Source organism: Bos mutus, chromosome 8 (genome assembly GCF_027580195.1).
Source record: "Bos mutus isolate GX-2022 chromosome 8, NWIPB_WYAK_1.1, whole genome shotgun sequence".
In the NCBI taxonomy this organism is placed as follows: domain Eukaryota; kingdom Metazoa; phylum Chordata; class Mammalia; order Artiodactyla; family Bovidae; genus Bos; species Bos mutus.
The window spans coordinates 65,827,768-65,843,422 of NC_091624.1; the positions used below are offsets into that span (position 1 = coordinate 65,827,768).

General features: G+C 39.8%; 1 protein-coding gene across 2 annotated transcripts in view; it reads right to left on the minus strand.

Moving 5' to 3' along the window:
- Positions 1-1,990: 1,990 nt before the first annotated feature.
- MAMDC2 (MAM domain containing 2) overlaps positions 1,991-15,655 on the minus strand; it is a 163,365-nt gene continuing 149,700 nt past the window's right edge. The window contains exons 12-14 of one of the 2 annotated variants that reach the window (XM_005897472.2): positions 9,427-9,686; positions 3,117-3,201; positions 1,991-2,977 (exon numbers count right to left, since the gene is read on the minus strand). In XM_005897472.2, coding sequence (XP_005897534.1) covers positions 2,913-2,977; positions 3,117-3,201; positions 9,427-9,686 — 410 coding nt within the window. In that variant the 3' untranslated portion in view covers positions 1,991-2,912. Of the gene's footprint in view, positions 2,978-3,116; positions 3,202-9,426; positions 9,687-15,655 lie in introns of those variants that run through there. The other variant, XM_070375777.1, reaches the window with a different exon arrangement.

Sequence of the window (15,655 nt, forward strand, 5' to 3'; positions counted from 1 at the left end):
TGAGTTGTTTTATGACAGGAGGTCCTGGTAAGGAACAGGGGACTAATAAGCCTCCACCAACCAGAAGAGTTCGGGAAAGGTCAAAAGGAGACACCACCTGTCTGACCACCTCCCAGAATCCTTCTCTCTGGCATCCATCTTGGCTGAACAAGGCATGCACCACCAGGAAGGACTCTGAGTCAGAATGATTGGCTAAAGACAACCTGGAAACTAATCCCATCACCATAAAACCCGAGACTGCAAGCCACGTGAAAGAGCTGTTCTCCTGGATTCCCTTACCCTACTGCTCTCCACCCGGGTGCCCTTTCCCAATAAAATCTCTTGCTTTGTCAGCAGATGTGTCTCCTTGGACAATTCATTTCCGAGTGTTAGATAAGAGCCCAGTTTCGGGCCCTGGAAGGGGTCCCCTTTCCTGCAACACTACCAGCATCAGCCACCCAGCCCCCCACCTTTCCAAAGCTTTTGTCCCAAGTAGTATTTCTGGTTTGGCAATTTCCAGCTGCTGCTAAGTCGCTTCAGTCGTGTCCGTGTCTGACTCTTAGCGACCCCATGGACTGTAGCCTACCAGGTTCCTCCGTCCATGGGATTTTCCAGGCAAAAGTACTGGAGTGGGGTGCCAGGCAACTTCCAGGGTAGCCAATAAATCCTCCTGCCTGTGGGAAACTTGGAACCTTAGGTATTGGGAATGGAGTTGGTAGGGGAGCTGGGAGGTTCAGGAGGCAGTCTTGTGAGGATTAGAACACAGGTTTGGCAGTGTTGAAAGAAAATTCAACCAAGTCGACTGTAATGATATACGGGCTTTACTGAACAATTCATGAATTGGGCAGCATCCCAACTAGTGAGCAGAGAAGAGTTCCAAGGATTTCTACAAAATGGAAGGCTTTTATAGACAGGAGGGGAAGGGAAAAGGAGAGAGTGGATTACTTCATCTTCCTTTTAGGGATGAGAAGGGCCTGTGTGGCTGATTACCTCACTGCTGCTGACCAGAAAATTCCAGACTGATCTGTTAAGACTGCAATCCTAGGGGAGATTATAACTGCAGTTAGGTTAGCTATTAAGTCTTGGTCGGCTGATGTGGGACTTAGTACAAGTAACTACATTTTGGGCCTGTCATTTCTTTTTTAAAGAACAGTGAAACCAAGGTTCAAAGCCAAGCCCTACACTATTGCTGAACGTGAACACATTTATTTTCCTACGTACAAAATGTAACAACCATCACTAGCTCTACCTTATGGATTGTTATAGGTTTAAATGAGCAAATTCATGTAAAGCTCTTTGAACAATGTCTGATAATAATAAATATTCGATACATATTAGCAATGATTATTACCACATGTGCATGGGCAGTTGCTCAGTTGTGTCTGACTTTTTGCAACGCCATGGACTGTAGTCTGCCAGGCTCCTCTGTCCACGGAATTTCCCAGGCAAGAAAATTGGAGTGGGTTGCCATTTCCTTCTCCAGGGGATCTTCCCGACCCAGAAATCAAACCCTCATCTCCTGTGTCTCCTGTGCTAGCAGGCAGATTTTTTTACCACCGCTTCACCTGGGAAGCTGATTATTACCATGGGTTTATGTAGTCTGTAAGCAGAGTCTGGTGAATGACTTCATTCATTTATGGAATCATTGTCTTCACAGAGTTTACATTCTAATAAGATACAATTTTGGAGAAAATTGAGATCGCTTATGTGAAATGAAACACTTTTTAAAAATTAATTATGGTATCTATGCTTGCAGTGCTTATGCCACTAACAAAAAGGATTAAGAAGCATTTAATTGTAGCAGAGTAGAGATTCAAATTAGAATCAGCAGTTATACAGTGAAGATATTCATTCAAAAAAATATATTGGGACTTCCCTGGCAGTCTGGTGGTTAAGACTTTGTGCTGATCCCTCATCAGGGAACCACCCACGTGTTACTCAGCCAAAGAATAAAAATAGAAATATAAAAACAGAGAGAAAAATATGTTGAAGAAGGTTAATTGCTAGTGAGAGATTTTCAAATTATTTTTTATTAGGTAATTATAATTTCATAATAGCTGTTTGGATATATAAACATGTCTATATAATTTTCTAAACATGTAAATAAAAGATAGTCATTTACTACATCTGTTTGAATTCATATAACTCAAAACATTACCAAAACATTTATTTTAAAAATCAGTAAAATTGTTTAACACACTAGAAAAATTTAGGGGTGTGTGCATAAACATTTCCAAGCTTGCTTTACAAAAAAAAAGAGTGCAATTTCTATCCACGTGTTCAGAATGACTTTCAAAAATGGAAAAAAGAAGGTAGCACTGCTTTGTAATACAGCATTAATTAATACTTATCCTGGAACACTGATGAAAGATCCTTTGTTATCACATATGGTAAACATATTTAAAAATTAACACTCCATTTCTATGAATAAAACATAGAAAAAAGACTTTATTTTCTTAGAATAACTTGTTACCATGAAAAACTGCATTCATTCTGCAGATATTACTGGCATCACACATTATTACTTTAAAAATATTTATGACACTTGAACTTCAAAAGGAAACCCACAAGACCTATTCTCCTCCCAGTACATTCACTGAATGCAGATTTAAGTGAGCACATCTCATTTGATTGTGCCCTTTATTTGTATACTTTAAAATGACGACAATATAGTACATTTGTATTTTTAACTGGTTAAGATGTATGATCTAGGTAAAACCAGCAGCCTGTACTTCTAGTAACAGTTGTCATACGAAAAAAAAAAAAAAAAACAAAGCCCTGAGTCTGTATTTTTTGCAAAAGTAATGAAAAAGAGTGCTCTGAAGTCATTTTATAACTTATGAAATGGTTAAGACTGTCCAGTATTATTTTGTTTTCATTTTGATTGAAGAGAGGTATGGCTTTTGTTTAGTTAATCCGATTCAGATCATTGCTTAATACTCAATTTCATTTAAGTCCTCAGAATATCCTGATGATTGCTGACTTTTATCTTCCATTTCTGTCAGGAAAGACAAATAGACAATAATAGTTTTCTCTATTTTTAATGTAGAAAATACTGAATTTGCATTCTTATGATTTGAAACTATTGCAAATTCTCTTTTCAGTCAAACTTAAATAATTTGGAAAACTATTGTTACCTGCACAGGATCCTGCTTGAAATTTAATATCATCAACGGCAATATCACTTCTTACTGACATTCCCCGAATGGCTTCAATAATTATCTGAAAAATAATGAAATATGAATTTAGAAATAGAGTCATTCTGCTAAAACAATGCTTGTCAGAGGCAGATCTAGGCTGTGTGGGTTTGGAAGCTTAGATTGTTCTCAGGGGCCCACTTTCAGGAAAAGAATACAAAATCACCAATTCAAATTTAGGTACAAAAGGGAATACTTATTTAGAATGTAAAGAAATTCACAACAAATTACTGGAGCCTTGGAAATTCAAGTTCCTTTCTTTGGAGACCTCTTTAGGCAACTTCCCAGGAATGTCCACCAAGAAATGCCTCTAGGTGGTGACCTGTTTTCCCTGGCTATCTAGAATATTCAACTCCTGTCACTCACAGGCCCTGTGAAAGTAAAGGGCCCAGAAGCTTAAGCTTCCATAGTCTCTCCCTAAATCTACCTTTATACTAGTTCTAGGTGGGAGATTTAAAACAACAGATGAGACCCAAGTATGAACAGCACTGTATAATAGTTAAATTTACCAAAAAGACAATGGTTCACTGATCATGTTAAATACTATAACATCCAAGACACAGCCCAAGAAAAAGAGGAAACCAGTTTCATGACTTTAGATCCTAGAACAAAATAACTGATCAAATATTCAGGTTCTAGGGAAAATATATTATCAGCTCTAAAACCACTCTAATAATAGCTAATAAACCATGGAATACTCCAGGGAGGCTTGTGGGTAATGAAAATTATCCAGAAGACACACTTGCTCTACTAATTTTATCAGCAAATTACTCCCCATTGGACTAGTTCATGATTTAAATTAAATAAACAACATAAAGTGGATAATTAATAAGCATATGAAACTATCTTGAATTTAATGACTCAAAGAAGCTTTAACAACAGAAACATGACAAGATAACATTAATAGAAGTTCTAAAGATATAACCCTAAACAAGAATTCAAATAAATGGTAAGAAGAGGAAAAAGTGTCCTAATACATCTAGATAGAAGTATATATGAATGTAGTTAATAAGTGTTTTGGTTTTCTGGACAGCAATGAAATCTGTTTTTTGACCAACCTCCAACTCTGCAATGGAAGTACAACAGAGAAACCACCTGATGGAATTATATTCTGAATAGTCTGTGATTGGGCCAAAACCTTGATTTCATACAACTCTCTCCTTTGAATTTCCTAAATATTTGAGTGATAACCATTTTATAGCATTATGATTTCCCCTTTGTATTATTCCCCTATTTCTATTTGTAAAAATCCTATTAAATAATTGTGGTTATTTTAGAATTAGATAAAAATGTAACTTTCTCTTTCAGTTTAAATGTATTTTATTTTCAAATGGTTACTAAGTCATTGTGCATGCATGCTAAGTTGCTTCAGTCATGTCTGACTCTGTGCAACCCTATGGACTGTAGCCTGCCAGGCTCCTCTGTCCATTGGATTCTCCAGGCAAGAATACTGGAGTGTGTTGCATGCCTTCTCCAGGGAATCTTCCCAACCCAGGAATCAAACCGGCATCTCTATGGCGGGGTTCTTTACCACTAGTGCCACCTGGGAAGCTCAAGCCATTAGGACATAAATACTTACAGTTTTGACTCAACTAACTTGATAAAGGGAACATTAGCTATCTTTTGGTCCTGGGGTACCAGGAAAAAATTATTGAGATTAAGGGCACCATGAGCAAGAAAATCTGAAGACCTGGTCTTAGTTCAGTACCCAGCACATAATAATTCCTACTAAATGTCAGGCAGTATAATGAACAATATGAATGACAGAAATATTTCACTGAGCTGAGAATTTGTCTAACACTCTCTTTCAATGTCATCAAAGGATAAGAAATCAGGAGGAAAACACCTGAGAGCAGAGGAGGAAAGGTAAGCAAGGAATTCAAAGGAAATAAAATCATTCTGTGTTTTTAATCAACAGTGAGTCAGGTTCTGCTTAGCACTTTAATAAATCCTTTAGGAAAGGGCATGATTACAATTTTGCTACTTCATACATTTTTTTCTACAAAGAAAATCTGACGACTGGAATATCATCCAGAGGCCACCCACATACTTCTCCTATATTGGGGGTCTACAGCCTCCAAGCGGCAGACTAGTACCTCCTGTTATTTTTTTTAAATTCATTTAATTGGAGGCTCATTACCTCCTGTCATTTTTTTTTTTAATTGGAGGCTCATTACTTTACAATATTGTAGTGGTTTTTGCCATACATTGACATGAATCAGCCGTAGGTGTACATGTGTTCCCCATCCTGAACCTCCCTCCCACCTCCCTCCCCACTCCATCCCTCAGGGCCATCCCAGTGCACCAGCCCTGAGCACCCTGTCTCATGCATTGAACCTGGACTGGCGGTCTGTTTCACATATGATAATATACATGTTTCAATGCTGGCAGATCAGTGGTGGCATTAGATTAGAAATAAAGTGCACAATAAATGTGCTTGAATCATCCCAAAATTATCCCCTGCCCCACTATCTGTGAAAAAAAATTTCTTCCATAAAACTGGTCCCTGGTATCAAAAAGGTTGGGGACTGCTGCCCTACAGGATAAATCACAAATGGCAGCAGTACCACAGTATTCTAAAAATCAGTACCTGCCCACTCTCTGGTGATGTACAGATTGACTTGACTTCTCTAGTTCTCTGCATTTTCCTGATCGCCTGGCTCATAGCCCACTGTTCATTCGACATACCCACTTTGGATGTCTCATAAGATCAAAAACTGTGTGTGTTAAAAACAAAAGTAACTGTTAATTTGCCTCCTGCATAAGCTGCCCTCCTTCTTCCAGGTCTGCTCCACCTAAGATCTTCCTCATCTCGATAAACAGCAACTCCATTCTAGCGGTTGCTCAGGTCAAAACTTTGGAGTCATCCTGGCTCCTCTCTTTCTCTCAAACCCCACTTTCCACAAGGAAGGAAGTCCTGTGGGCTTTCTGACAACATCTCACCTCTGCTGCACAGCCCCGCCCACCACTTCTGTTCCTTGGTCCATTGCAGTAGCTCTCAAAGTCTCCTCACCCACCAGCCCCACCACCATAGTCTATGTAGTAAGTAGCTCCAGGCAGTAGCTAGAATGATCATTTAAAAGTATAAATCAGAACATATTACCTTAAAAGCCTCTAATGGTTTCTTATTGCTCTTGAAATAAATTTCAAACTGTACCATGTCATCCAAGGCCTTTTATGAGTATTTCCTGATACTTCTTTGACCTCATTACCTGATCAGCTCGACTTATTCTTTTTCATAGCACTTACTATCACTTGATGTTACATTACATATTTTTGTTTCACATTTTCTACCTCTCCCCCTCCAACTAGAATGCAAACTTAAAAAGTGTAAAAACTGTATGCTATGTTCATTGCAGTATCCTCAGCACTTAAAAAGAGTAAATCGTCAATAAACACTGAAAAGAGATATTTTGGCCTGAGCTCCTATAGTAGCTCACTCTGATAACTGATATAGCTATTGAGAATAACAGGTCTACCATGGTTATAAAGACCAGAATGATTTGGGAAAGAATACATTTTTAGAAACAATTATCTTTTTTATAGTTTGGTACTTTAAAGTTTATAAAACCCTTTCACAAACATAATCTCATTTGATTGTCACTTTAGTGATGTCAGCATGGCAGGTATTATTACCCCATTTTGAAAATGTATTAACAGTCTCCCCTGGTGGCTCAGATGGTAAAGAATCTGCCTGCAATGCAAGAGACCAGGGTTTAATCCCTGGGATGGGAAGATACCCTGGAGAAGGGAATGCCTACCACTCCAGTATTCTTGCCTGGAGAATTCCATGGAGAGAGGAGCCTGGCAGGCTGCAGTCCAAGGGGTTGCAAAGAGTTGGACATGAATGAGCAACTAACACAAACAGTCTCAGGGAGACTGATGTTTCTCCAAGATCACCCAGTGCTTGTGACGTCCAGGGCAATGAGTATATCTTGGGACTTCTATGGCAGGAGGGAGTGTAAAACAGGGACTTAGGGATGCAAACAATGGAACCAGTTTAGACTGAGTTCTCACTCTGCCACTTACCAGCTGGACATTTAGTTTTCCCCATCTTTAAAGAAGAGCTACAAGATCAACTGGAAGAACTTCTGCACAGCTCTTAGCGCTGTGAGTACTTAGCACAGAGAAGATGACCATTTGCACATGGGTGTCTCTGTGTTTTATTAGACACTAGGATGTTTGGGAAAAACTAGTTCATCCTGGTCTCCAGATAGTCATTTGGGATTCTTGAGGGAATCACAAAACCAAGAAGAACATTTCTTATGGCAGATTATCTGTTCCATTCTAAGCCTAAAGGAATGATCTGGAATCTTTTTTCCCAATTGGGAGCCAAAAATCTCTCAGGTCATTCTTTACCCTTTGAGCTTAAATATTCCAAGATGCCACCCCAGGTGCCTCACTACTTTGTGCTCAAAAAAATTTCAGACAACAAGTCACCTGGCAAGTCTAGTATATGCAAGGACCTATACCCAGGGCTCAGATGCTGTGAGGTCACCTGTTCCACAGATCTCAAATCCTAGAGCTCTTGTGCATCAGCACCATTTGGGGGTTTTAGAAAACATCAAGGCTCAGGCTCTGCCTGAGAGACTCAGATTTGTTCCATCTGTGACACAGATTCTCCATCTTTAGAATGCTCCAGAATCACCACAATTCTTGTTAAGACAGATTGCAGGGCCCTAAGCCCCAGAGTTTCTAGTTCAGTAGTTCCAAGGCAGGGCCTGGGAGTGTGCATTGCAGGTGAGTTTCATTTTAGATGAATATACATTTCAGGTGTTGCTGCTGGTGTCAGGACCACACCTTGAGAACCTTTGAATAGTGTGAGTGCCCTGATAACCTAAAAAAATTAATCCATCAACCCTGAATGATGATCAGTGGTATAAGGAAGTTTATGAGTGATCCATTTTCTTTCTGTAAGCAGACATTAAATCACTATCAAAATTATTCCTGGGGCTATATGTTTTCCTTTACTAAATGTTTAGATAGTTTTATCCACACCAAGATAACGGGCCATCCTTGAATAATGGTGCATCTTCCATCTGTCATTTGTTCTTAGCAACAGCAACCTAGATGGCCATTCCTATTTAGATCTGTAGAAAATCAATTTTGGTTAAGGTGTGGCATAAAATAATGTCTTTATTTTGGATACTTCTTCCTAGGAAGACTTGCTTAAACCAAGCAGGCGGAGGTTAACATTAAGGGGTGCTCTGGTCCAGAACCAAGGATGAGGAGGAAGTAGGGCTTTTAGCTGAAGGTCACTCCTGGAATTCTATACAGCAATTTCAGGAATAGTCAAGGGTCTAATGTTATCTGCCCAGAACTTTCTGGAGCTTTGATTTATGGTAGGCAGGTAAAGGCTTCCTTGCTAGTTCAGCGGTAAAGAATCTGTCTGCCAATGCAGGAGACACGGGTTCCATTCCTGAGTTGGGAAGATCCCCTGGAGAATGAATGGCAACCCACTCCAGATTCTTGTCTGGAAAATCCCTTGGACAGAGGAACCTGGCAGGCTACAGGCCATGGGGGTCACAAAAGAGTCAAACATGACTTAGTGACTAAAGAAAAACAATAGGCAGGTAAAGTCATAGGCTTTTAGGAGGCTGCTGCTGATTTCTAGGCGAATTGGCTGCTTGATCTCACCCACTGGGATTGAAAAGGCTCCTTCTTATTGCTGCTCAGATTCGATTATAATTGGGATCCTGCAGGAAGGAAGTCTTCTACTGCCTGTGAGCAGACTCAAGGGAGGCCCAGGACATAGGATTAAGATTCAGTTTCTTCTGCATCAGTGCAGACAGAGGCTTAAAAATTTACTCTGGATCATGTACTCTGTTAAACAGAAGCTTACAACAGCAGCCCTTGCATATGGCTAATGATGAGTGAAAGATGCAGCTGCAACAACTAATTAGGTAATACCAGGTTTAGAAAAAAGAGAAGCTCTGTTTTAGAGGTTTTCAGGACACAGAATATAACTGACACTCAAAATGTACCAAGATGAAAATAGCTACAGTTTCACTATTGAATTACAAAAATTACTCTATGTATAAATATCCAAAAGCTTTCTCTTTCTAATTTCCCTTTCATTGCTTAGGTTCAATCAATATAGACTAATTATGTTTGCTCTTAAACAAGTACTGCCTCTATCTTTGACCCTGAAAAAGAACAAAACATTCTTGATGGTAGCAAGAAAAAGAAAGAGCATCAGAAGCGTATAGGAACATTTCCCATCATTTGATTCTTGTCTCTCTTGGCTTACCTGGTGCTGCCTCTCACAGCTATATTCAATCAGTGCCCGTAGCCAGGAGATGCTCTGTTCACCTCTTCTTCTCCACAAGAGAGACTCTTCACTGTTGCCTTCCTTTTTCAAATAAACATTCAGGAGGCCAGTACCTGCTCCATACATGTGGTAGAAAAAGGTCAAGCAGTGTTTCCCAGTGACTCCTCGTAGAGGCCTGGACAAGAGTCGTGCTTTTTGTCCATATACCAAGTGGGAAGCCTCGATGTACATGTAGTAGCCTTGAGAGCAATGCAACATCAGGTATTGTTAAAAAGGACACACCATATTCTCTTCTAACATACATATATATGCAGATTATTTTCCATTATAGATTATTACAATATATTAAATACTGTTTCCTGTGTTATACAGTAAATCCCTGTTGCTTATCTATTCTATGTATAGCAGTTTGTTAACCCCATACTCCGAATTTATTCTGCCCCTCATTTCTCTTCTGAGTACTGTCTTGGAGACAAATTAGAGTCAATGAATGACTTGACTACAGTACTGATAAAGGAGCTCATAATTTTGGAGAATGTGTATAATCCAAGAAAGATTAAATATGCTACAAGGTTTTGACCATCAAAATAAGTGTTTTCATGTAATACTTTATAATTCAGTTTAATATACAGGAGGTAATTAATATACTAGTATTGTGCCACTGAGGTGGTAATTAACATGAGAATTTATCCTACTAATCCATGGACACTATTTTGAGCTTCCATCATTGGTTTAGGGGAATGGTCACTAGATGAGGTTCAAGTCTTGGTTCTAATAGTTATTGTCTGTGTGACTGTGATCTAATGGATTATCCAGTCTGAACCTATTTGTTGTTGTTCAGTTGCTAGGTTGTATCTGACTCTTTGCAACCCCATGAACTGCAGCATTCCAGGCTTCCCTGTTCTTCACTATCTCCCTGAGTTTAAAAATAACTCTGTGCTACAGAGTTGTGAGAATTAAATGACATATGTCCACATGTAATATGTATTCAAATATGTTTTCCGCCCTGCTTTCCTGAGATTTTTCTGTGACACTTCTTGAAAATATAATTGTACAATATTTCAGTTCAGTTCAGTTGCTCTTTGCAACCCATGGGCTGTAGCACATCAGGCTTCCCTGTCCTTCACCAACTCCCAGAGCTTGCTCAAACTCATGTCTATCAAGTAGGTGATGCCATTCAACCACCTCATCCTCTGTCATCTCCTTCTCCTCCTGCCTTCAGTCTTTCTCAGGATCAGGGTCTTTTCCAATGAGTCAGTTCTTTGCATCAAGTGGCCAAAGAATTGGAGCTTCAGCTTCAACATCAGTCCTTCCAATGAATATTCAGGATTGACTGGTTGGATCTCCTTGCAGTCCAAGGGACTCTCAAGAGTCTTCTCCAACACTATAGTTCAAAACCATCAATTCTTCGGCACTCAGCTTTCTTTACAGTCCAACTCTCATATCCATACATGACTACTGGAAAAACCAGAGCTTTGACTAAACGGACCTTTGTTGGCAAAGTAATGTCTGTGCTTTTCAATATGTTGTCTAGGTTTGTCATAGCTTTTCTTCCAAGGAGTAAGCATCTTTTAATTTCATGGCTGCAGTCACCATCTGCAGTGATTTTGGAGCCCCCCAAAATAAAGTCTGACACTGTTTCCACTGTTTCCCCATCTATTTGCCGTGAAGTGATGGGATCATATGCTATGATCTTCGTTTTCTGAATGTTGAGCTTTAAGCCAACTTTTTCACTCTCCTCTTTCACTTTCATCAAGAGGCTTTTTAGTTCCTCTTCACTTTCTGCCATAAGTGTGGTGTCACATGCGTATCTGAGGTTATTGATATTTCTCCCAGCAATCTTGATTCCAGACTGTGCTTCATCTAGCCTGGCATTTTGCATGATGTCCTCTGCATATAAGTTAAATTAGCAGGGTGACAATATATACCCTTGACGTACTCCTTTCCCGATTTGGAACCAGTCTATTGTTCCATGTCCAGTTTTAACTGTTGCTTCTTGACCTGCATACAGATTTCTCAGGAGGCAGGTAAGGTGGTCTGGTAGTCCCATCTCTTTCAGAATTTTCCACAGTTTACTGTGATCCACACAGTCTACAACATTTAATATAATTATTTGTGACATTTAACATATTTATATCTTGTACTTCATACATCATACACTATGTACTGTATGTTAATTATATAACACTTTATATTTCCATTTTCCTTTCCTAATTTTAGGTTTGTTTTTTTTTTTAATTTGCTTGTTTTAGGCAGAAGCAGGATTAATCTGCATGTAAATAATGCAGTGGTGTGTTGGAACCTGTTTCCACTGGCTCCAACAGTCAATTATGTGACTTCTGTTGTTAGGTCCAAATGGCTTCACTCTGGTAGTTTGAAATGGTCTACAATGGAAGTATTCATACTACAGAAATGGGACATAACTACAAGTCAGGCCCCCACCATAAAAAATAGAGGTGGTTGGTGTTAAATAATTACCATGGAGCCACTAAAATAAGCAATATAATAATAGCAATTTCCAGAATAATACACCCATAATATAATTCTATGTATCTGTGGCTCATTTTTTAAAGAAGCCGTGAACTCTATATAAGTAGTTCTTAACCCTTCCTCATTTGATGAAAAGCTTATATCTTTTCAATGTGAAAAAATATGCACAAGTTTTTATATCCAATTGCATCATATTCTTTGGCAATATTGATTTTTTTACATACATGATGTAAAAATTTTTACATAGTGTTATCCCTCTATTATTTCACACAGAAATTAATGGCTGCACTGAGGGAAAAAGACTTCCCAAATATTGCACACAAATGAAATGGCTTCTAGAGCGTCTTTAAAGTTTCAAGTCTAGTCAGTGAAGTCTATTCATTTCTCAAAAGGCAATGCTTGGGACACCCCAACCAGAATTGATCAGAGGCTCCATCCTTGCTCCTTCAAGGCATTCCTCCTTTTCCTTTCCCTCATTTCTACAGATCTGAGAATCCAACGGGCCATTATAAGGGTGGGAGAAAAAGTCCTGCCCCATTTGGTCTTATCAAATCTTGCGCGCCGTGCAAGCCCTCCCTCAGCGTTTCACTCAGTAAAGTTACCACCCTGCAAAACTGGGCGATCAGTCACGGGCTTTGTCAACCAGTCATCCGCATGATCTACTGTAAACTTCTGGGATGCTGTCGTGTGTCTGCTGTGCTCACCAACAACATCCTCATTACTGAAACCAAGGGTCAGTCTTCAGTTCTTGTCGTCCTTGTCATTAGTAGCACTGGACACAGTAGATCACTCCTGCCTCCTAGAAGGACTTTCTTATTTTGGTTTGCAGGACGCTGACCTCTCCTGGTTTTTCTCCCACTTCACTGGTCACTCCTTTGCTAGTTCACCCTTTCTTCTCTGACCTCTTGATCTTGGAGTGCTCCAAGACCCAGTGTTTGAATCTCTCCATTCTCGCTCACTTCTTTGGTGATCTCATCTTATTTCATGGCTTGAAATACTATACGTGCTGTTATATCTCAAATTTTAATTTCCAACCTCTTTCCTAAAATCCAGGCTTGTTATTGAAAGTAATGTCCTCTTATTGTCAAGTAGGTATCTCAAACTGAACATGGTCAAAACTATACTCCTAACAGCCTCACTCTAAAGCTTACCCCACCCTTTTTAGTTGTCCAGGCCCCAAACCTGGCCATTCTTTATATCCTTTCACTCTTCACATCCAGATGGTCAGGAATTTCTGTTGGTTTTACCTTCAGAATATGTCTAGAATCCAATCACTTCTCTCCTTACCACCTCCACTGCTACCTCCCAATTTGAGCCAGTATTATTTCTGACTTGGATTAATCCAACACCTCCCAACAAGTCTGCCTGCTTTTACCCTAGTTCTCTGCAATCTAATCTAAACATAGCATCCATTGTAAACTTTCTAAAGCAATAGCTAAATTTTACCATTCCTCTGTTCAAAACCCTCCACTAGCTTAGCATTTCACTCCGAGTAAGAGCTGAAAGCTTGACAACATATAAGGCTCTCTATAACTCCTGCTCATTCTCTTACCTGATTCCTACCACCTTTCTCCTCACTCACTCTGAGTCTCGAGGATACACTTGAGTTCTATACCATTCCTAGAATGTAGTAAGTTTGCTACCACCCCAGGCCCTTTGCATGTGCTAATCTCTGCCTACAGTGGCTTTTCTTTCATATAATCTCACATCTCACTCTCTCACCTCTAAGTCTTTGCCCAGATATTACCTTTTCTATTAGGCCTATTCTGACTACACTGTTTCAAATAGCAATCGCCCCTCCTCTGGTACTCCTTTTTCTCTATACCCTAATTTATTATTTTCCATCCCATTTAATTGCCTCTTGCTGCTGCTGCTGCTGCTGCTGCTAAGTCACTTCAGTCGTGTCCGACTCTGTGCGACCCCATAGATGGCAGCCCACCAGGCTTCCCCGTCCCTGGGATTCTCCAGGCAAGAACACTGGAGTGGGTTGCCATTCCCCTCTCTGAATTGCCTCTTAACATACTATATAACATTCCTATTTTTATATTTGTCTGTCTCCTTCCTCTAGAACACTCAAAGGCAGAGATATTTCCTTGTTTACTGCTATGCCCCCAGGTCCTAGAGCAGTGTCTGGAACATAGCAGATGCTCAATAAATATTTGTTGAATGAACAAAAATCACAGACCAGTCTGACCATTTCCAGAGCACATGGCTCTACCAAGGTTACTCCAGTTGTGTGAAGATCTTGGCAACGAGACATGTACTTGACTAGGATGCTCCAAAGCAAAATAGGAACAAGTCCAAGTTTTGATAAAGTCACATTTTAAAGAAAATGTTCTCAACCTAGTTACATACTGTCTGACTTTTTTTTTTTTTTTTTTTTAGCCAAACACACATTCTTTAACTTCATTACCTTCATTCTTTCACTGGCAAGAAAATTGCTACACAAGAAGCACTGGGGTTTTTATACTTTCAGCAATGAAAGAAAATCTTATTGTTCTTTTCTTTAATACTAGGAGTTGGTGATGGACAGGGAGGCCTGGTGTGTTGCGGTTCATGGGGTCGCAAAGAGTCGGACACAACTGAGCAACTGAACTGAACTGAACTGAACTGAAGCTACTGGATGTAAACAAATACTGATACACAAAACCCTAACAGAAGGGTGTATTTAATTTAATCCCATGGAAAATAAAGTCAAAACATAAACATTGTTTTTCACCTACTATGCACAACCGTGTTCTGTACTATCCTATATGTAAACTAGTATAGCACAATGAACTGAAACCCTACCTTAATGCATGTTTAAACTGAAAAATATTTCCTCCAAAAATAATTCTTAAGGAAATAAGAAGAAAGTCAAAGAAAAATAACTTTGGTACCTGCCTTTGGGACTCTCAAAAGGTCCACTTGAATCCCAAGAAAAGGACCTTAGCTAAAGACGAAACACTTAATGGGATGGGGAGGATAGGGGACAGGGAGGCTCCTCTGATAGACGCTGTCACTGGGAAGCTGGAAAGAAAAGACTGTTGCGGGCCTACAACAGGAAGTCTTTTCAGAATGGAAAGAAAGCAATGGGTCCATTATAAGTGAGAGATGACGCAAGAAGTATCTTCCACCTAGTGGTGATAGTATGTAATCCCAGTGACGACATACGCTGTGTGCTGTGCTTAGTCGCTCAGTCATGTCTGACTCTTTGTGACCCCATGACTGTAGCCCACCAGACTCCTCTGTCCATGGGGATTCTCCAGGGAAGAATACTGGAGTGGGTTGCTATTTCCTTCTCCAGGGGATCTTTTCAACACAGGGATCGAACCCAGGTCTCCCGCATCACAGGTGTATTCTTTACTGTCTAAGCTACCAGGGAAGCCCAAGTCCTGGGCAAAATCATCTGAGGTCCTGCTAGAGGGGTAAACCTCCAGGATTATCCAACTGAATTCTTCCTTGTGTGAGTACAGTGCACTAATCAGTCAGCCTCAACTGGGTGATGCATTACTCTGGTAATGCTTTCCTTTCATGAGTCTCTGGGTCTTGGGTATAAGGCTGAAGCCATTACCTAAGGTTTCTAGTTCCAGATCACTGTGTAGTACCATGAAATATGTAAGGAAAGCTCCTAAACTGTTTGACATGTGTAACTGCTGCTTTTGGAAGAGACGGGGATCAGCCAGGGGAACATTAGTATAATTACACCTTTCTGGGGCACAGGCACTAGTCTACTTTT